Raw genomic sequence first — 21,978 nt, 5'->3', positions numbered from 1 at the left:
GTTTAAAAAACGAAGTTGTTGCTTTTAAAACATAAATAATAATAATAATAATCAAAATGCTAATCATATTTAGGCTGTAAATAACTTTCTCTTAAGTGTTTAAAAGAACCGATTCGTGGAAATGACTCAAACGTTCCATTACTCTCAGAATAGAGGGCGGGCCAAAACATTTTGACAGGCCATCTGACCAATCAAAATTAAGATAATGTTCAGCAGCGGAAAGCTGATTGGCTATGCCATTGACTACGCACAATTCAATGAACAATCACAATAAAACAACTGTAGGGGGAGACAGAAGCTCTACTATTTCTGTTGTGTTGATATCTCGCAAGAGCCGTTATTCACCATGCCTGTGGATATTAATGAATGGACAGGTTCTCTAGCTCTTACAGAGGTGGAGGAACAGCCAGCCAAGCCTCTAACTGTCAAATATGGCTCTTTGGAAATTGACGCGCTGGGGAAAGTGTTCACACCCACTCAGGTCAGAGCCCAAGCAGGAATTAGGCCAGGAATTAGCGGTGCTTCTGCATCATTAATTACTTTCTGATATAGATGTGCGATTGACAACGGAGGGTCATTTGAATGCAGTTTTGTTTTTTGCATTGACTAAAGAGGGTTGAAATGAATGCAGTTTGCCTGTAGTTATGTAATGCGCACAAGGGTCGCATGCAGCCAAAGTTGCACGATCACGTGATCCCAATGTGGGTCCTCTCTCTGCATTACCGCGTGCAAAGTTTGTGTCTGCAACACAAAATGAGAACATTAGAACAGAGACCTGCAATACAATACAGAAATTAGGAAAACGGGATATAAGTGTTCTGAACTTATAAATGAATAAAATTACACCCAAATTGATCATTTTGGTCCCAAATTTTACTGGTAGTTCACTGTATAAAGAATTTCTGTGTATGTATTTACTGGTATGTATAATTCTAATAAATACTACATCCAGCTGAAAATAAATAAAAAAATTGTTTGCTGGAAAAGCTAAGGGTCTTTTCTGCATGTATATAGTACATATAGAAGAATAAATTGTGTTGCCTAAAGCAATTGTGCAACTGTCGTGCAATAAGACTTGATTGGAATTGTGTTGCATTATAATTCATAGCATCCTGGAGTGGGACATTTATTTATATATATATATATATATATATATATATATATATATATATATATATATATATATATATATATATATATATATATATATAAAGGTTTTAAACAGCATTTTTATGCTATATTCATTTGAACTATTTAAATGCAGAAACTAAAAAATCTAAATAAATGGGGGGAAATCTAATAAACGATGACCACTTTCCCTTGTACATGGGTATACGTTTTTAAAAGGAACATATGTATTATTCAAAATATATAAAATACAAAATATAATGCACATTAATATATGCTGTCAAGTTTGTGTAAAACAAGTAAAGTGTATTATGATTATATAATAAAATGTACTGTTTGTCATCTCAAGCCGTTTTGAAACTTACTTGCATCTTTGTTGTTTTGCTTTCATTGTGCAGGTGCAGAATCGGCCCACATCTATTGAGTGGGAGGGATGTGACCCCAGTAAGCTCTACACATTGGCCATGACCGATCCAGACGCACCCAGCCGAAAAGACCCCAAATTTCGGTATGTTTCCATATCAATCAGCCATATTCATTATATCAGAACTAAACCAAAGATGAACACGAACTACAATAGTAAACAAAGGGATTTGCTAGCGAGGAGACAAACAGTAGAGTCAGGATACTGAAATCTGCTATAATTGTTGCGTTTAATCTCAGGGAATGGCACCACTTCCTTGTTGTCAACATGAAAGGAAATGAAGTCTCCAGTGGATGTGTCATGTCGGACTACGTTGGTTCAGGACCCCCGAAGGGAACAGGTGAGACTACTCAGATTAGGTGTGCTCGACCTCATGCGGCACTGCACTGACCGAATGCCATCTGACTTGAAGCAGTGCATGCCAGTTACAATTCTTGACTGTTTTTTGTTTATTTGACACTTGCAAATTCGTATTTTTATAACTATAAAAACTATTTTCAAGTAATTTTAATGTTATATTGTCATGTTTATAGAAAATAAAACTGCTAAAACATTTAGGGCCAGATTTACTAATAGCTTGCGCCAGTGCAAACCTTCTTTTGGCGTTAAAAAACTACAGTCAGGATTTACTAAAGACATTAGCACATTTTTGCAGCTGAACTTTGCATATGCATTTATAGGAGTTTTCCTTTCAGACACAACATTTATGGGAGGAGAGAGTTTTTAAATGAATCACGGTTTGTGCTAGTCATTTTACTGGTATTTGCGGCATTATTTAACACCCCAAAAAGGCATGTCTTAAACAAGACGCTAATTTGCGCTGCTCTTGGTAGATTGCGTCGGTCATTATGGAAATGATCCGGTTGCGTCTGTGTAAGCTATACACAAAGCATTGAATGAAAAGTGTAACTGTTAGTACATGAAAACATATATGCATCCAATCCACTTCATCTGTGATCAAGTATGCAAACACTGCGAGTGTCGGGAACTACGGGAAGCTGAAAGTGTCTTACTTCACGTCTCTGTTTTCAACTCCTCCCTCAACTAGGCGGCAAATCTTGTTGTCCGGTTAAATCCAGCCTCAACTTAAAGGGATAGTTCACTTCTGTCATTAATTACTCACCCTCATGTCATTCCAAACCTGTAGGATTTTTTTTCTTCTTTGGAAGACAAATGAAGATCTTTTTATTGAAATCCCTCCATTGACAGCTACGAAACTAGCACTTTGACGCTTCAAAACTAATCCATATGAATTGACATTTACTTTACATTTAGTCATTTAGCAGACGCTTTTATCCAAAGCGACTTACAAATGAGAGCAAAAGAAGCAACTAGAACAGTCAAGGGCAACAGTATGCAAGTGCTGTAGCAAGTCTCAGTTAATCTAGCTCAGAACACACAGGACAGTGTTTTTTTTTTATTTATTTTTTATTTTTTTAATAAATTAGACAGACAGAAAATGAATAGAATGATAAGTGCTATTCTTGATTGGTCAGGTGCTGCTGGAAGAGATGTGTCTTTAGGTGTTTTTTGAAAATGGCTACAGACTCGGCCGCACGAATTGAGATAGGCAGGTCATTCCACCAGGTGGGAACAGCCCAGGAAAAGCTCCGTGAGAGTGATTTCATGCCTCTCTGGTATGGCACCACAAGGCGTCGTTCACTAGCAGAACGAAAGTTCCTGGAGGGTGTGTAGGTCTGAACGAGCGAGTTTAGGTATATTGGTGCAGAGCCGGTGGTTGCTTTGAAGGCGAGCACCATTGCCTTGAATTTGATGCGAGCGGCTATTGGCAGCCAGTGTAGACTGATGAAGAGAGGCGTGACGTGCGCTCTCTTCGACTCATTAAAGACCAACCTCGCCGCTGCATTCTGGATCAGTTGCAAGGCTTTGATAGTGCATGCCGGAAGGCCCGCTAGAAGAGCATTACAGTAGTCCAGTCTGGAGAGAACAAGAGCTTGGACCAGTAGTTGTGTGGCATGCTCTAATAGGAAGGGTCTAATCTTCCTAATGTTGTATAATGCAAATCTACAGGATCGGGTTGTTGCAGTAATGTGGTCAGTGAATTTTAGCTGATCATCAATCGAGCGGTTTAGTCCACATTTTCAGAAGAGACACTACCACTTTATATGAATTTAGGCTTTTATTCAAATATAAACAATCATCAACGCACACATCAGCAATGAGTTTTATTCCTGCGTTACACAGCACATTTGAGCTTTCACAAGAACCAATGAGGTTCATTATTGTGTTACGCAGCACATTTGAGCTTTCGCAAGAACCAGTGAGGTTCATTATTGTGTTACGCAGCACATTCGAGCTTTCGCAAGAACCAGTGAGGTTCATTATTGTGTTACGCAGCACATTTGAGCTTTCACAAGAACCAGTGAGGTTCATTATTGTGTTATGCAGCACGTTTGAGCTTTTGCAAGAGGTTTGTTCTTGCGCGTTGAACTTCTGTTTATGTTCGCTGATCAATGTTTATGTGAATAAAAGCCTGAATTTATATAACATTTAAACGACAAATCTGAACAGAGTAAGGAAAAGTTAAATAGAAAAACAGAATAAAACCATCATATAAAGCGATTGAGTCTCTTCAGAAAATTTGGACTAAACCATTAAATTCATATGGATTAGTTTTACAATCTCTTATGAACTTTTTGAAGCATGAAAGTGGTAGTTTCGTAGCTGTCAATGAAGGGACAGAAATCTCTCGGATTTCATCAACAAGATCTTCATTTGTGTTCCGAAAATGAACAAATGTCTTATTGGTTTGGCACGAAGTGTAATTATTGACAGAATTTTCATTTTTGGGTGAACTGTCCCTTTAAGTGGAACACACCTATTGACTACCTTAAATGTTGTGTAATATATTGCATCCAAGCACCAAAGTAACGCAAGTTGTCGTATGAATGGTGAGTAACATTCGTGTGTACTTTCCTCAGGTCTCCATCGTTACGTGTGGCTGGTTTACGAGCAGTCGGGTAGCATCAGCTGCACCGAGCCCGTCCTCACCAATCGCTCTGGAGACAACCGCGGAAAATTCAAGATCCAGAGTTTCCGCACGAAATACGGCCTCGGTGCTCCGCTCGCAGGGTCTTGCTTCCAGGCAGAGTGGGACGACTACGTACCCAAACTTTACGAACAGCTGGCTGGCAAATAAGGACCATTTAGAATATCTGTTATTGCAGTTTATTCTGTACAGAGCTTGACTCAATTCAGCCATTTCAAAAATGAAACGAATTAACTAGAGACACTGTGTTTTGCTTTAAAAGCAGGGTAGAAATTGTAATATTCAAGTCATATTTTGTTCTAGTTGAATTGAAATTAAGCAACTTTAATCTACGCCTTCATTTATGTCTCTTTGCTTGGAAGCATTTGGACTGCCTTGCACCTTTTGAATATAAATTAAATCGCAAGTTTGTGTTGTATTTTTGGCGGCACCTTTAATTTGATTAATTTCTCACCACTATATACTGGAAATGAACACATCCTGGATAATAAAATCAGACTATGGAAAGACGTTGCTTGTGTGATGAGCACTTTATTTACAAATATAATTAAAAGCTCTGACAGAATCATGCCTCTTAACCTGAAAACAAATGTAAAGTGCATGCGACAGTAAAGCGTTTTTATTCACTAATTTGACTTTGTAGAAAATACACAGCTGGAAGATGCAGAGAACCAAACAGAATCATGAAATAAGAGGCCATTGAGGCAATTTCACCAGTAACTGCAGGAGGGAAAGGGTGGTGAAACATTTATTATATATAGATGTGTATGCATATATATATATATATATATATATATATATATATATAAAAAGAAATTGAAATTCAGTTAAAATGCAATAGGAAAATAAGTAAAAGTTCTCCATAAATCCTTCTATACACAAAATACATGTCCCTTCCCCTTCAGCCCTTTGTGCAGGTACCACGAGTTTAGGATTCACATATGCATTATTCACATTGTGCACCTCAGCTGAGGTGAATTACGGTATTGTACATATGAATGCACTGCTCTCTCCCAAAGAAAAACAAAATGGTTGAATACCATAGGAATCTCAGAGTCACAGATGCAACTATCAAATATGTACATTGTTTTAATATGCAAACTTTATCAAATTTCTTCAATACTTAATAAAAGGTATTTTTCATTATTTTTTTTCTGGGTGAATAAATACCAAATAGAGATTCAAGCAGCAAGAGGCAGGAGGCTGCAAAAAAAACAGTTAAAAAAAATTCTGAAATCACACAGCCCATCAAAACATCTGCAAAAGGAACTAAAACTGTGCACAAGTGCATCTGCATTAAAATGAGCAATACAAACCCCCCGTTCGTATTGCTTCTGTCTTGAAATCTCCATTTTAATTTGAGTTACACCGAAAGTGTTATCATTGCACGAGAAAACATCGACATCAACACTGTGACAGATTGAATCGTCTCGTATATAATGTTTATATATAAAAAGAGTCGACTAAAGGATGTTATCCAGCGCGTTGTCTTGCAGAGGGCGCCCCGAATGTGTAAGGCCTGTGCAGGCACCAGCCCAGAGGATTGATCGGACTGTCAGTAGCAAAAACGGCTCCAAAAAATAAGGGGAAGGGAAAAAAAAAAGGCGGGTGACCAGGAAAGCGGGAGGATGGTGGAGTGTTATGGTCTCATCTGTAGTCATCTTTAGGGTAGTCCAAAGCACCCAAGTTATTGAAACCCATACGAAGGCTCTCCATGTCGAAGGCATCGATTTCTCTCTCCTGCCGGTCCAGCAGGTGTTTGATTCGGTCAGTGCGCTCTTTCTGAAGAGAAGCCAGCTCCTCCTCGATCTAAGAACACAAGACAGAAGCTCAAGCAAAAGGGTGTCAAACCAACAGACGTGTAATAAGGAACCTACAGGATTTTGGTTACGAGTACAGATCTTTCCACGATAGACTACAACATCCCTGAAATGAAGGCTTTTGGTTACTTACAGCATAATACTGAGTAATTATAATATTGAGTAATGTAAGGCAACAACATGGGTTAAGGTTAGGTTTAGGGGTAGGTTCTGGGTTAGTACCTTGTTATTACCTAGTTAGTGTCATTACTACAATAAGTACATAGTATGTACATGCGAAACAGGACTGTAAAATGAGGTGCTACCGATTTCTTTCTTCCCTTCAATCTATGAACTCATTGCAAACAGCAAAAATACATTTAGACTTGAAATTGTCCACGTGATGTATTTAACCTCAAAGAATAATCCAAATAATGGAGCAAAGTAGCTTTTGGAGCTTGTCTGGAAAGGGACATTTTAATGAACCGGTGCCATTTATGTTCATTTTAAGGGAGGGACAGACTGATTTTTAACAGTTCCAGTCCTCTAATTGTACTGGACAAGCAGAGCGCACATTAAAAACTTATATAGAAGCAATATCACAGTATGCACGAAGCTGTAGGTAATCAAACTTTTTATAAAAACTTAAATTTTAAGATTAAAGCGTCACATTTCAGGTAAATATGCTGTAAAAGAACAAATATGCAGTAAAAAAATAAATAAAATAATAATAGTGAACACCGATCAGGCATAACATTATGACCACTGAAAGGTGATGGCTAGACGACTGGGTCAGAGCGGCTCTTGTGGGGTGTTCCCGGTCTGCAGTGGTCAGTATCTATCAAAATTGGTCCAAGGAAGTAACAGTGGTCATGGGTGGCCAAGGCTCATTGATGCACGTGAGGAGCGAAGGCTGGCCCGTATGGTCCGATCAAACAGACGAGCTACTGTAGCTCAAATTGCTCAAGAAGTTAATGCTGGTTCTGATAGAAAGGTTAGGGCAGTTTGTTGCGTATGGGGCTGCATAGCCGCAGACCAGTCAGGGTGCCCATTCTGACCCCTGTCCACCACCGAAAGCTCCAATATTGGGCACTGAACATCAGAACTGGACCACGGAGCAATGGAAGAAGGTGGCCTGGTCTGATGAATCATGTCTTCTTTTACATCACGTGGATGGCCGGGTGCGTGTGCGTCGCTTACCTGGGGAACACATGGCACCAGGATGCACTATGGGAAGAAGGCAAGCCGGCGGAGGCAGTGTGATGCTTTGGGCAATCTTCTACTGGGAAACCTTGGGTCCTGCCATGTGGATGTTACTTTGACACGTACCACCCTTTCATGGAAACGCTATTCCCTGGTGGCTGTGTCCACTTTTCAGCAGGATAAAGCGCACTGCCACAAAAATGGTTCAGGAATGGTTTGAGGAGCAAAACAACGAGTTTGAGGTGTTAAAGGATCTTAAAGGATCTGCTGCTAACATCTTGGTGCCAGATACCACAGCACACCTTCAGGGGTCCAGTGGAGCGATGGGTCAGGGCTGTTTTGGCAGCAAAAGGGGGACCAACACAATATTAGGAAGTTGGTCATAATGTTATGCCTGATCGGTGTATATAAATAGGTCTTCTGAAGCAAAGCGATAGAAAAATACCCATATTTAAAACTTTATAAAGTAAAACATCTAGCTTCTGGCGGACCGCCTTCCGTATTCAACTTACGAAGAAAGTGTAACGCCTCACGCAGTTCAAAACGATGCATCAGTTACGCTTTTTCTTTAAGTTGAATACGGAAGGCAGTCTGGCAGAAGCTAGATATTTTACTTTATAAAAGTTTTAAATATGGGTATTTTCCCCATCACATAGCTTTGCTTCAGAAGGCCTTTATTAACCCCCCCAAGCCATGTGGATTACTTTTATAATGGATGGATGCACTTTTTTAGGTTTCAAATTTTGGGCAGCCATTTACTGCTATTATAATGCTTGGATTAGCCAGGACGTATTTTACATATGTTTGTCTGAAAGAAGAATGTCATAATACACCTATGATGCCTTGAGGGTGAGTAAATCATGGGGTCATTTTCATTTTTGGGTGAACTATCCCTTTAATGCGTCCTAAATAAAATCATTAAAATGATGAATTTCTTTCAAAATAAAATCTTATTGATCCCAAACTTTAGCATTTGTATCTGTATAGGCCTATTTACTCCATTAAATATATAATAAAATAAAGAAAAAAGTTTACCACAATTTTTACACAAATAAAGAAAAAGTACATTTCAATAAATGTTAAGAATAATTAGTTAGTTACTTTTACATAGTGCTTTTCTCGGCACTTAAAGCGCTTTACATGGAAGAGGGGAATCTCCTCAACCACCACCAATGTGCAGCATCCATCTGGATTATGCGACGGCAGCTTATTGGTGCAGAGAAGACAGAGTGATGATAAATGTTATATTAATATATATTTATATGAACTGCTGATTAAATACCCTGCTCTCTAGAACGGCCATTAAAAATACGGTAACACTTTAGTTTTGGGTACAATTCTCACTATTAACTAGTTGCTTATTAGCATGCATATAGCACACATTAATGAGTTATCCTGCATGACCATATTCTACATCCCTTAATCCTACCCAATACCTAAACTTAACAACTACTTAACTATTAATAATCATTAATTAGGAGTTTATTGGGGCAAAAGTCATAGTTAATATTGAGTTAATAGTGAGAATTGGACCCTAACCTAAAGCGTGACCGAAAATCCTATATTGGCAGACCACTATTGATGATAACATACTCTTATATAGAGTCTGGGTAAAGAAGAGGATAATAACAGTGCTAGACCTTCTGTTCAAGGTGTGCTCTGCGCAGTGAGACTTTCTGCTCCAGTTTCTGTAGCTCGCGCTCGTGCTGAGCCTCGGTCTGAATCTTGATCTTGCTCTGGTACGCATTGAGTAACTCCATCTCCTGCTGCAGCTGCTGCCTCAGTGCCTGGCACTCCGCCTCCTGAGCCTCATCCAGACGTAGCTACACAAAATCACACAAGTGAGAGTACGTGAGCCTCAGAGTACTGCTGACACTACAGCACAGTTTCGGTTAACCATCAATGGCTTTCTTGTATGGGCAACGGGCTGAGACTGGAATTTCAAACAGAAGGGAGGCCTTGTTTTATGTTAAATTTAAATCTGCATAAACTATCAACAAAACAAATACTTACTTTTGCTTTTCCAAAACGGCTTATAAATAACACATTTTGTGTTGCATCTTAAAGACAACATAAACTACATTTTCCATGAACCAAACAAAACAGCTATGAGGTGAATCACAATCTTACACACTTTGATTTGAAGCAAAACGTGTTTGATAAAAGTACAAGACTGTACTTAATGCTTTAGTGAGAGAAAGAACTACAATCCCATAAAGCACTGAGAATGAAATAAAAAATGTGAATAGTAAAAAAAATATATATATATAAGTGCAGTCAAATCGATTAATCGTGATTAATTGCATCCAAAATAAAAGTTTGTGTTTACAAAATATGTGTACTGTGTATAATTATTATGTATATATAAATACACACACATGCATGTATATATATATATTTATATACATTTATACACAGGGTTATATATATATATATATATATATATATATATATATATATATATATATATATATATATATATATATATATATATATATATATATATATATATATATATATATATATATATATATATATATTGCAATCATTTGTAAGTCGCTTTGGATAAAAGCGTCTGCTAAATGACTAAATGTAAATATTTATATAATTTATATTATATATAAATATTTTATATACTTAATAAAGATTATTTTTTCCCCTTAAATATATACATGCATGTGTGTGTATTTATATATACATATTTATACACAGTACACACACATATTATGTAAAAAAAAAAAAAATGTTGGATGCGAATAATTGAAGTATTAAGTATTTTGAGAGCGTATTAAAACTAGTTTGAGACTATGATTGGAGGAATTTTCTGTATAGCATCATGGGTAATGTAGTTTTTCAGCACAAATTCAGCTGTTAAACTTGATTATTTTAAAAATGAGTTGAAAATGACAGCTTCAATGAAAGCATATACCATCAGTTTACAACTCTGAGCTCACAACAGGTCTATAAGTTATTTATAAACAGGTTTATAAGTTATTGTTAAAAAATCAATTTCCCTATGCAGAAAATGAATGGAATTTTAACTTCCAGACCCTGACTGTTGCACTCAGAACAAATACTTTAGCAAAAACAAATTACATTATAAATATCACTACAATATTATCCGCTGTTTGTACTCTTTACTCAAAAATGTCAAATTATGGATGTTAAATGCTTTGTGAATATCATTCCAAGGTGAACATGGTTTCACAAATTAAAACATGTTCCTGGATCAACGTCTTTGTTGATCCTGGAACAACATTCGAGTCAACCAATCAGATCTGAGGAACAAGTTTACAGTTTATGTCAAGTTTAGACTTACAACCAGGGTTAGGTGCTTCTACATCAGTGTTATTCACCTTTCATTTCCCTCTGATTTTAGGGATACATTGTGGGTAGGGTTAGGTTTAGCAGTAGGGATAGGAACTTAATTATCAGACAGGACTGTTGTTCCAGGATCAACAAAATATGTTTAATGTGATGCTTCTTCTTGGCCCTTATAATGATTAACAGTGTCATTTCTTCACTCACTGCCTGTGATGCCATCATCTCGTTGATGCTCTGCTCGTACTGCTCGGCCAGGATGGCCAGTTTACGAGTCTGCTCGTCCTTCAGGGCTTTCAGCACCGTCTTGTGTTCGCTTTTGGGGGTCACCTCTAGCTGATGGTGCCGCAGGGCCTTGTACTGTTTCGTCTGGACTTTACACGTATCCTGGAACTGTTTCTTTATCTGGAGCTCCATAGCCTGCAGGAGACACCACTCAAGAGTTGTATAAACGCAAACTGACAGTCTTTTCAGGGCAAAAACGATCATATAATATGCGTTTTGTCTCAAAAGATTGTGAAATGAAGCAAAAATATGTTTGTTTGGTCCAATTAGTTAACATTATGCATTAACTAACATTAACACAAATGAACAAAAACAACTGTTCATTGTTAGATCATGTTAGCTTAGATCCATTAAATAATATTAATAGATACAACTTTTATTTGATTTTAATAATGTATTAGTAAATGTTGACCTTAACATGAACTAGGATTAATAAATTCAATTGAACTAATGTTAACAAATAGAACCTTATTGTAAAGTGTCACCGCTTTTTTAGATTTAAATGTGCCTATGCAATGAAATGTTTAAACGTTTCTCAGACGAATACATCATAGCATCATCATCAGTCTCAACTGACCTGCAAATGTTCCTAATATCTACCCAGTTTCTAAAAAAATCAAGGTTAATTTTACAACCACAGTCGGAGAAAAAAATGAGACCTACATAGATTTTGTAGGTTAAATTCACACTATATATAGCTAAGTAATAAGAAATGTTTTCCACAGTTGGTGGCACCTTGAGGTTCTTGGGCTGCTGCCGTAGTTCAAGCACATGTTTCCTGTGCAGTTCTCTCTCTCTACGGTTGTTGTATTCGATCTGGTTCTCCAGCTCTGTTTGGTGCTGCAGTCGGATCAGATCCATGCGAAGTTTCTGTAGAGTCTTCAGCTGTCTGTGTTCAAGTTCTTGGGTCGACTCGTCTTGTCTGATCAACATAGCGTGCTCCATTTCCTTCTGGGTCTTTTTCTTATTTAACTCCTGACAGTCAAAGACAGACAATATTACATTAGCTAACCATTCAATTAAAATCCAATTTTCTCTTGTATGTCTAATCCAATTGCAGTTATTCAAATAACAGTGCCTCTCTATTAAATCTACTAATATTAATGGCTGGATTTTTATATATCCTTAAAAAAATGTTTGTTTGTTTAGCCTGATTTTGTGTTTGACAGGTGAATGCTCAAAAGAGCCAGTCTATATGAAGTCTCTATAAATCAGTTCAGTTTAGTTTATTCATCCGTTAGGAAATTTAGTTTGCACAGATGCCACACATCACATTTATACAGTCAGACATTTAGACTCTAAATGTCTCTGATGATATTTTAGTCGCTAGAAATGGCTTGCCCATTACTCTGATCACTAAGAATACCGTACGTAATAACAAACACCTCTTTAACAAACCATTCTGGGGATGAATTACACACAAAAAACCCCAAATCATAATTATGCATATAATTAAACAAAAAGGGATAGCTTGCCTAAGAAAGCAAATGTTACAAAAGTAAAATGAGGTGTGAACGCATACATGAAACGTAATATGTTAATAAGTGGTTCACAATTAGTAGATTAGTAGGCTTCAAGGCCAGAACTGAGGGTCAAATAAGGAAGAAATCCAAAATTTGGACCAGGATTGCAAACCACTGGATTATGCATCATCATGTTTGCTGTTCTCAGTGTTGGGGAGTAACTAGTTACATGTAACTAGATTATGTAATTTAATTACAAAATAAATGTAACCGTAATCAGTTACAGCTACTGAGAAAAAAATTATTGTTAATTTTTTTTTAAAAACAATAAGTTATTAAATTACAGTTACTTGTGAAAAAGTTAATGATTACAAAGCGGGTTGCATCTGAATATTTGAATATTAATTTGTTGCTTTGCTTGTTTTTGATGTGCACGATGGCATTTAAAGGCCGTTTAGTGAAGCAATGCTATTCTGATGCTTTTGATTGGTTCTCGTTTGAATTTTCAGCACCATGTCTGCCAATTACATCAATCCACCGCTGGAAGCTTTGGGCTACAAACTGTCTGAGAGTTGCCACCATGGCGAAAGATAAAAATGTGTTCCAGTGCTGGAAATTAGAAAAGTAATGAAAAAGTAATGAAATGTAATGTTACATACTTTAATAAAGTAATTGAATTAATTGCACTACATATTACATTTTTAATAGGGTAACATGTAACTTAATATGTATCCTATTACATTTCCAAAGTAACCTTCCCAACACTGGCTGTTCTATAGACCATATGTGGGTTTCGACTCGGTAATACTTCCGAAGATTTCCTGCTGATTAAAGTGCTAGATTAAGAGATTTGCACATTGCTGCATTACTTATTTTCAAATCAGATTATTTAAATCAACCCTGAGAAAAGGTTCAAATTTTGCATTAACCCTGGGAAAAGCCCAAAATGCGATTCATAGGAATAAACATACATACATATACTGTATAATACCGTTCAAAAGTTTGAGGTCATTAAGATTTTTTGGTTTGTGAAAGAAGTCTTTAATGCTCATCAAGGCTACATTTATTTGATAAAAAAATACAGCAAAACAGTAATATTGTAAAATATTATTACAATTAAAAATACCTGCAAAGCTGAATTTTCAGCATCATTACTCAAGTCTTCATTCACATGATCCTTCAAAAATCATTCTAATATACTGATTTGCTGCTCAAGATTACTATCAATGTTGAAAACAGCTGTGCTGCTTAATATAGGATTATTTGATGAATAGAAAGTTCAAAAGAACAGCATTTATTTAAAATAGAGATTTCTAATTCTAATTTCTTTTTTAACATTACAAATATCGTTCCTGTCACTTTGATCCATTTAGTGGCATTCAGTGCGACCTTGCTGAAAAAGTATTAATTTCTGTATATAAATATATATAAACTTACTGACCCCAAACCTTTTAAATATATATACAGAGACAGAGACAGAGATAGATAGAGAGAGAGAGAGAGAGAGAGAGAGAGAAAGAAAGAGAGAGAGAGAGAGTGTCTTAGGCACTCATTTGTCTATTTCTGACTTGAAGCATTTCATCCCCACCTCTCGTAACTGCTCTTGCTCAAACTCGTGCCTCTTGACCATGATCTTGCGTTTGAAGGCCCTGCAGTTCCTGTCGTAGAAAGCCCTCTGCTGACCCAGGAGCTGAGCCTCTTCTTCAGCCTGAGAGTGCTGGATGTTCTCCTTGTGCTTGGACAGCCTCTCCTGTTTCTCTTTCTTAGGCGTGCTGTGGTCTTCACTCATTTCCTAAACAAAGAATCACAAAGACCATGAGACGAGACAGGGGAGATGGTGGTTTTAGACGAAATATTCTCATTATAGAATATTTGCAACATACAATTTTCCATGTGAAACACGATATTCAGAAATATACGAGAAATTAAATGTATGGTAGGACTTGATTTCTTTGGAATAACAAATATTCTTAAGAAATAAGGAACAGTTGATGTAAATAGGGTCCATTTTAGATTCATGTTAACTTGGAGGATCTAGACATCAACCTCTTTGATCTTCTCCTTGCACAGCTTGTACTGTTTCTTCTGGTTGTCAAGGAAGGTGGTGAGCTCTTTCTTCTGTTGGGCCATGATTTGCTGCTGGAACTTCTTCTCATCAGCTGACAGTGTTTTCATCTGAGGAATATAACAAATGTATCATCAATAGCAGTTCAGTAGATCACAGATTTTTTTTTTCTCATGTTAAAACAACTCCTGAAACAACAAACTAAACAAATCCTCACAGTCCTATATTCTTTTTAGGGTTTTTTCAACTTTATACAGGGATTTTATAATATAGAATTTATTGTTAAGATGTTAAAGTAAAACAAGTCCCAGAATTGGATGTTACATCAGCCAATCACTAGTTTCATTATGTCAATTGACCAATACTTGATCGGCTACAAACTATAAACAGTAGGGTCTCAACAGAAGAATAAAGAAAGATCACCCACTTCTTTGTCCGTTTGGATGGCGTGCTTCTTGGCGAGTTTCTCCAACTCAATGAAGGCATTGTTGGCATGGGTTTCCAGTTCTTTCTGGAGCTTCAGTCTGTGCTCGTCCATCTCTGCCTTCAGCTTGTTCTCCAGAGCGATCAGCTGCTTCTGGTGTTGCCGTCGCATGCGTTTGTACCCCGACATCTGCTCTCGGAGCTCATTTTCCTGCTCATGTTCGTGGATCTGACGCGTTACCTAGACGGAAAGAAACTCAGTCAATGAGGGTGATGGGTAACTGATGAAATTTTGTCCGTGTAGCAAAGTGTAAAGTAAAGTCAGCCCACAGTTCTTGGGAAGACCTGGCGATTGGCTACAAGGCATTTCCCTACTTGAAAACGTTAAATGTATCCACTTTTCTTCATTTTTAATCTGTGGGTTTGTTTCTAAAGCATCCCCATGAAACAGACAGGAAAATGTAAGGATATGAGAAGAGGAACAAGAGATTCCCAGTGCTATCTAGTGGAATAATTCATTAGATATCATCCATTAAATTGGGTGACCAGATAGCAAGCTCACATCATCATCACAGTGTCGTCTTTTCACATTATGATAGACTAAAAAGAAGTAGCTATGAAACCAACAACACTAGACTAAAAGTTATTGTGATATCAAAGGTGCTATATTATTATACTGACAATTTCAAATAGAGCATGATGGAAAAATTACAATTCAGTCCATCAAAATTATGGATAATTATAATTTCAGTGCAATATCTGACTGTGACAAAGAGGAAAATATGCAATTGTGACTATTACCCATCTCAACATCGCCTTTGTCTACATCTAGAACATCATTGATGCAACTAAATATATAAATGAAAACAGAAAACCCCCACCATTCCCTTGCCTAGGCAAACCCCAGAAAGACAAACCTGGAAGAAGGGCGTGTCCAGATCAAACTGTTCGTTGAGTTTCTCGTAACTCCCACCTGAACTCCTCATGCCAAACATGTTGGCGAAGTAAACCACCCGTGAGAACATTGAGAGTCGCCTGCACTACATCCCCCAAAAGCACTCGCTCAAAACCCACAGAGAGAGAAAGAGAGAACGAGAGAGGGATGGAGATAAAGAGAGAGGGCGAACACTGCTTCTCCTCTCTCCTTGCAGGTGCGCCATGAATGAAAGAGGTTCTCAGAGAGGCCTGGCCCTGCACGCGGGCTAAGCAGCGTTTAGTAGGCTAGTCACATGAGATGCCCGTTGAAGGGGGAAATTTCCTAATCACCCTGAATCAGTAGCCCCACTGTAACCGCAGTCACCAATCCAATCGCTTTCTGCCCAAATGCCCCAATCAGCCGCACCAAAGGGGCATGTGATATCACTAAGCCATGGTAGCAAAAGTAGAATGGGAAATAGTGAAAGAAACACGTTCAGGTTAAAGGTAACACAGGTGGGCATCCTAACCGGATTTACATTCAACTTTTGACCATTTCAGATTAAAGGTAAATACATGTTTATGTGGAGCTGACACTAATGGAGATCATGTGTTGCCAGAACGGGCATTTAAAAGCTCTGTTCCAAACAAGATAAATGTCATTTTAAGGCGCGCTCCTGATGCAAAGGTAGCTACAAAAGGTTTTTGTGGTCAAAATATGGTATCTTAGAATTAAATGCATCCTTCACAGAAAATGCAATCCCAATCCAAAGTGAAAAATATCACCTAAGATTGCAGATGACTTAAAGTCGGCATGAAACGGCTTCTGCGATTTTCTTCCCTATTGTGACGCATGTCCGAGTGAAACGGCTTCTGGAATGAGAAAAATGTAGGGCGGGACTGGATTTTGTCCTTCAGGAATTGATTGGATCATAGGAAGTTGGGTGTTGTTAACTATACGTAGGCAGATCTGAATGCCAGTTTGCCTCCCCTATGCCGAGTAACACGTCATGAAGAGAACAGATGCCATTTCGAGGGGGAAGGGAGGTTAACATTTTTGATTAAAGATTACAGGGGCACATTAATTAATAAAAAAAAAAAAAATTATGTCAATTTTGATTTCATGGAGACTTTAAGAGAACTCGTATTAAACTATATTTCAATAATCAATTGATTATAAAAATAGTATATCTGTTTCATTCAACAGCAAAAAAGTATCAACTGAAAAGAGCAATGTGTGATGTACCGTATGTAGACTACTGTTCAAAATTTTGGGGCTTGTATTTTTTTTGGTTTGAAAGAAATGTATACCTTTTTCAGCATATTGATCAAAAGTGACAGTAAAGTCAGTTTTGACTTGATTTATTTTATAAAGTCGTGTTACAAAATCATTTTATTTCAAATAAATGGCATTCTTTTTTTATACATACAAATACATTCATATTTTGACAAAAATATTAAGCAGCAACTTTTTTCAACATTGATAATAATAATAATAAAAAATGTTTCTTGAGCACCAAATCAGCATCAGAATGATTTGTGAAGGATTATGTGAAACTGAAGACTGGAGTAATGATGCTGAAAATTCAGCTTTGCCAGCAAACAAATTACATTTCAAAACGGTTCTTTTAAATTGTAATATAATTTCACAATATTACTGTTGTTACTGTATTTTTGATCAAATAAATGCAAAAAAAATCTTACAGACCCCAAAAGTTTTGAACAGTAGTGTAATTGTACGTTTATAATGGACTCATGCTTTAGCTTGGCAGCACACTAATGTAAAACTCTATTGGAATCAATTATAAGTCTTTGATGAGCTTCACATGAAGAAAATATTTGGACCAAACAAATTGCTCTCCTCACATGAACACTAGAAATTTGAGGAGTTGCTGCCCATGTATTTCAGTCATTTATAGACCCACACAGAATCTGCAGAATTGCATTTTGTGCTGATTTTAAAATGAATTTCATGTACAGTGGGGCAAAAAAGTATTTAGTCAGCCACCAATTGTGCAAGTTCTCCCACTTAAAAAGATGAGAGAGGCCTGTAATTTTCATCATAGGTGCACTTCAACTATGAGAGATAGAATGAGAAAAAAAAATCCAGAAAATCACATTGTCTGAATTTTAAAGAATCTATTTGCAAATTATGGTGGAAAATAAGTATTTGGTCAATGACAAAAGTTCATCTCAATACTTTGTTATATACCCTTTGTTGGCAATGACAGAGGCCAAAGTTTTCTGTAAGTCTCCACAAGGTTTTTACACACTGTTGCTGGTTGTTTGGCCCATTCCTCCATGCAGATCTCCTCTAGAGCAAAGATGTTTTGGGGCTGTCGCTGGGCAACACGGATTTTCAACTCCCGCCAAAGATTTTCTATGGGGTTGAGATCTGGAGACTGGCTAGGCCACTCCAGGACCTTGAAATGCTTCTTACGAAGCCACTCACTCGTTGCCCGGGCGGTGTGTTTGGGATCATTGTCATGCTGAAAGACCCAGCCACGTTTCATCTTCAATACCCTTGCTGATGGAAGGAGGTTTTTACTCAAAATCTCACGATACATGGCCCCTTTCATTCTTTCCTTTACACGGATCAGTCGTCCTGGTCCCTTTGCAGAAAAACAGCCCCAAAGCATGATGTTTCCACCCCCATGCTTCACAGTAGGCATGGTGTTCTTTGGATGCAACTCAGCATTCTTTCTCCTCCAAACACGACAAGTTGAGTTTTTACCAAAAAGTTCTATTTTGGTTTCATCTGACCATGTGACATTCTCCCAATCCTCTTCTGGATCATCCAAATGCTCTCTAGCAAACTTCAGACGGGCCCGGACATGTACTGGCTTAAGCAGGGGGACACGTCTGGCACTTGGAGTCCCTGGCGGCATAGTGTGTTACTGATGGTAGCCTTTGTTACTTTGGTCCCAGTTCTCTGCAGGTCATTCACTAGGTCCCCCCGTGTGGTTCTGGGAGTTTTTGCTCACCGTTCTTGTGATCATTTTGACCCCACGGGTGAGATCTTGTGTGGAGCCCCAGATCGAGGGAGATTATCAGTGGTCTTGTATGTCTTCCATTTTCTAATAATTGCTCCCACAGTTGATTTCTTCACACCAAGCTGCTTACCTATTGCAGATTCAGTCTTCCCAGCCTGGTGCAGGTCAACAATTTTGACAGCTCTTTGGTCTAGGCCATAGTGGAGTTTGGATTCTGACTGTTTGAGGTTGTTAACAGGTGTCTTTTATACTGATAACGATTTCAAACAGGTGCCATTAATACAGGTAACGAGTGGAGGACAGAGGAGCCTCTTAAAGAAGAAGTTACACGTCTGTGAGATCTTGCTTTTTTTGTAGGTGACCAAATACTTATTTTCCACCATAATTTGCAATTTTTTTTTCTCATTCTGTCTCTCATAGTTGAAGTGTACCTGTGATGAAAATTACAGGCATCTCTCATCTTTTTAAGTGGGAGAATTTGCACAATTGGTGGCTGACTAAATACTTTTTTGCCCCACTGTAATTGCACCTCAACAAACACTGCTTAAAAACTGGATCATCTTTCCTAAGTAATTTCATGCATTTTTGTGTGGCTTTAATTCTCTTCATTGGACAAGGAGTCTCTGACACAAACGCGATCCATATATACCGTAAGTGAAACTGGTAGAGCTCCTTGAGAAGCCTATAACTGATCAAACGGCAAATAATTGTTAGTAAACACGTCAAAGTTATTTAAATGCAACAGCTTGTTCATTTACATTTTCTTTACAGAGTACAAATGCAGATGCTGCGCATTTATTTGTGCTATCACAGGATATGTGTATATTTGAATAATGTACTGTGAGCGAGGGTGTATAACCATGTAGTATATATTTGTTCATTTTGTTTTGCTAACCTTAAGGTTTTTTTCCCCCCATTCCAATGCGTTACTTTTCCATGTAAACATGTGTTTGATGGACGTGTTTTACTGTTGAGTTTACGTCTTGCTCTGCTGTGTTTATTGGTTTATGCTTGTAAATTATATGCATTTTTGGGCTTTTCAATATGAAAAAACTAAACAAGGAAACAAAAACATGAGATGTTAGTACGACATCAACTGTAGATTTATCAGATTCGATTTACAACCGGTAATAAATCTCTGTTCTTAATGCATCCAAGATATTCTCACGTCCCCCTTTTCATCCCTATATAGTTGTCAATACATCTACTTTTATTCATTTAATTCGTTCAATGTCGTCTTCCCTCCTTTTTTTCCCCGTTTCATTTTCAACACTTCACCCCTCCTCTACAGCTTTTCATATGAAACACAAAGAGTCTCTTTCCCTGCACAGCCCAGATCCTTGTGTCTCATTCCATACAACTGTTGTAAACCCATATCGATAAATAAAAAGCGCACCAAGTCGATAAAAAAAAAAAAAAAAACAGATTTAGGATGGTGCACCATGCCCATAAACCCACTAAAGCCAAACTCCTTTGTGATCATCTGAAATGATAGATGAGTGTCTGTAGTATCAGACAAAGTCCACTGTGGTTGTCTGCCCCTAGAGGGCGCTCACGCTCCAGCAAAATGGGGCCAAAACAGGTGACATCATCATTTAAACCAAGCATACTGCGATCGACTACACTGCCTGCCAGTGATCTCCATATATTCATCAATTAGGGTGGAAGTGGTATCACAATAGATTCTTTTTCTGCTTAATTGCATGTATTCTTTATTGGTATCGTACATGTCTCACACTGACCTTTTGTTTGAATAAAAAAGGAGATTTTTCCCAAAACCCCACAAGATGAAGAATATCCTTTTGTGTTGGATCACACACTGTATTAACTAATAGTAGACAACAACACCAATGACTCGTGCGAGGAGTGCAGCTGGCTATTGACTGAAGCATGTTGCCTTGACAACAGACATGAGAGTGAGAGAGAAAAGTAGGACCCTTCATTTCTTCCCCTCGAATAAAGAGAGGGTAAAACAGAAAGAGAAGGAGGCAAAGACCACAGAGAGAAAGAGAGAGAGAGAAATGACCACAGAGTGTATGAAAGCCAAGGATGAAAGAAAAGAACGAAAGAGTGAAGCAAGAGAGGAGGGGGGAATGAGAGGATGACAGAGAGAATGAGCAGGGATGATGTCATTCGTTTTGCTCACCAGTGAGGCTGACTTGATGGTGGCAAAGCGCTCGCGGTTTTTATAGTTGTGAGTCTGAGCTCTTTCCAACGAGGGCGGTCGCAGGTCCGACCGGTGGTCCCGATGAGGAAGGTCATCGCGGATATACTGTTGATCCTGAAGGGGAAAAAACACACAAATAAAATCAGTCAAGGATTTGGTGTCAACATAATAATCTCTTGGGGAGTTATTGAGATATTTTGTTTTAACCGCAGAAGTTGCAGCTATAATGCACCATGTACTGCGTCACAGTATTTACATTTATGTCTTTGACAGATGCAGTCCAGTGACTTGTAGTCCAATTCAAGCTATACATTTTCCTTACAACATCCACAGTTTTATATTTCCTGTTGCTTTTTCAACATGAGACTGTTCAATACCAACGTGCTTAAGATATTTCATATTCCTAAGGGTTTTATCTTCTCTCAGTGAACAAAATGAAGTACAACTTGTTGAAGAGCTGTCCAGTTCCCATAAAGTCAATTCATATTTCTCCTGCATGCTGATGTAATTTCCTTGAGGACAGGAAGTGTCAATCATACATGCATGTGTATGCGAAGTGTGAACTTCCAAAATCACATACTTTCAGAGAATGTACAGAGTATGTAATCGATACAGTCTTTATATATGCAGCTGTGTGGTATAAACTATGGCAGCATGTTTTTTTTGGACAAATATAACAATAATAATAAATAATTATTAATACTAAATAAAAATATTAAAAAGAAATAATATTTCACTGTAAAATAAAAGAATTAAGAAATTAATAAGAAAATATACTTGCA

General features: G+C 37.6%; 2 protein-coding genes across 4 annotated transcripts in view; one reads left to right on the top strand and one right to left on the bottom strand.

Moving 5' to 3' along the window:
• The first annotated feature begins 251 nt into the window (after positions 1–251).
• pebp1 (phosphatidylethanolamine binding protein 1) lies at positions 252–5,071 on the top strand. Its single transcript, XM_079814791.1, has 4 exons — positions 252–481; positions 1,527–1,636; positions 1,792–1,892; positions 4,495–5,071. The coding sequence occupies exons 1-4, from the start codon at positions 347–349 to the stop codon at positions 4,710–4,712; spliced, it is 564 nt and encodes a 187-aa protein (XP_079670917.1). The 5' UTR covers positions 252–346; the 3' UTR covers positions 4,713–5,071.
• A 565-nt stretch (positions 5,072–5,636) lies between these two features.
• taok3a (TAO kinase 3a) overlaps positions 5,637–21,978 on the bottom strand; it is a 98,406-nt gene continuing 82,064 nt past the window's right edge. Inside the window, exons 13-20 of one of the 3 annotated variants that reach the window (XM_079814788.1) lie at positions 21,176–21,310; positions 15,126–15,362; positions 14,680–14,808; positions 14,222–14,425; positions 11,906–12,145; positions 11,093–11,305; positions 9,205–9,387; positions 5,637–6,371 (exon numbers count right to left, since the gene is read on the bottom strand). In XM_079814788.1, coding sequence (XP_079670914.1) covers positions 6,210–6,371; positions 9,205–9,387; positions 11,093–11,305; positions 11,906–12,145; positions 14,222–14,425; positions 14,680–14,808; positions 15,126–15,362; positions 21,176–21,310 — 1,503 coding nt within the window. In that variant the 3' untranslated portion in view covers positions 5,637–6,209. Of the gene's footprint in view, positions 6,372–8,539; positions 8,771–9,204; positions 9,388–11,092; positions 11,306–11,905; positions 12,146–14,221; positions 14,426–14,679; positions 14,809–15,125; positions 15,363–21,175; positions 21,311–21,978 lie in introns of those variants that run through there. The other 2 variants (XM_079814789.1, XM_079814790.1) reach the window with 2 other exon arrangements.

The sequence above is a fragment of the Gobio gobio genome, assembly GCF_949357685.1.
Source record: "Gobio gobio genome assembly, chromosome: 4".
NCBI classification, from domain to species: Eukaryota; Metazoa; Chordata; class Actinopteri; order Cypriniformes; family Gobionidae; genus Gobio; species Gobio gobio.
Note: the sequence above shows the minus strand (reverse complement) of the source record. Positions and strands in the feature narration are given on the sequence as shown.

What these genes read in the sequence shown, in the direction of transcription:
- pebp1 (XM_079814791.1), top strand. Translation starts at nt 347, where the DNA reads ATGCCTGTGGATATTAATGAATGGACAGGTTCTCTAGCTCTTACAGAG. An exon ending in AAGTGTTCACACCCACTCAG is followed by an intron (nt 482 to 1,526) that starts GTCAGAGCCCAA and finishes TTCATTGTGCAG; the next exon opens with GTGCAGAATCGGCCCACATC. An exon ending in CGAAAAGACCCCAAATTTCG is followed by an intron (nt 1,637 to 1,791) that starts GTATGTTTCCAT and finishes GTTTAATCTCAG; the next exon opens with GGAATGGCACCACTTCCTTG.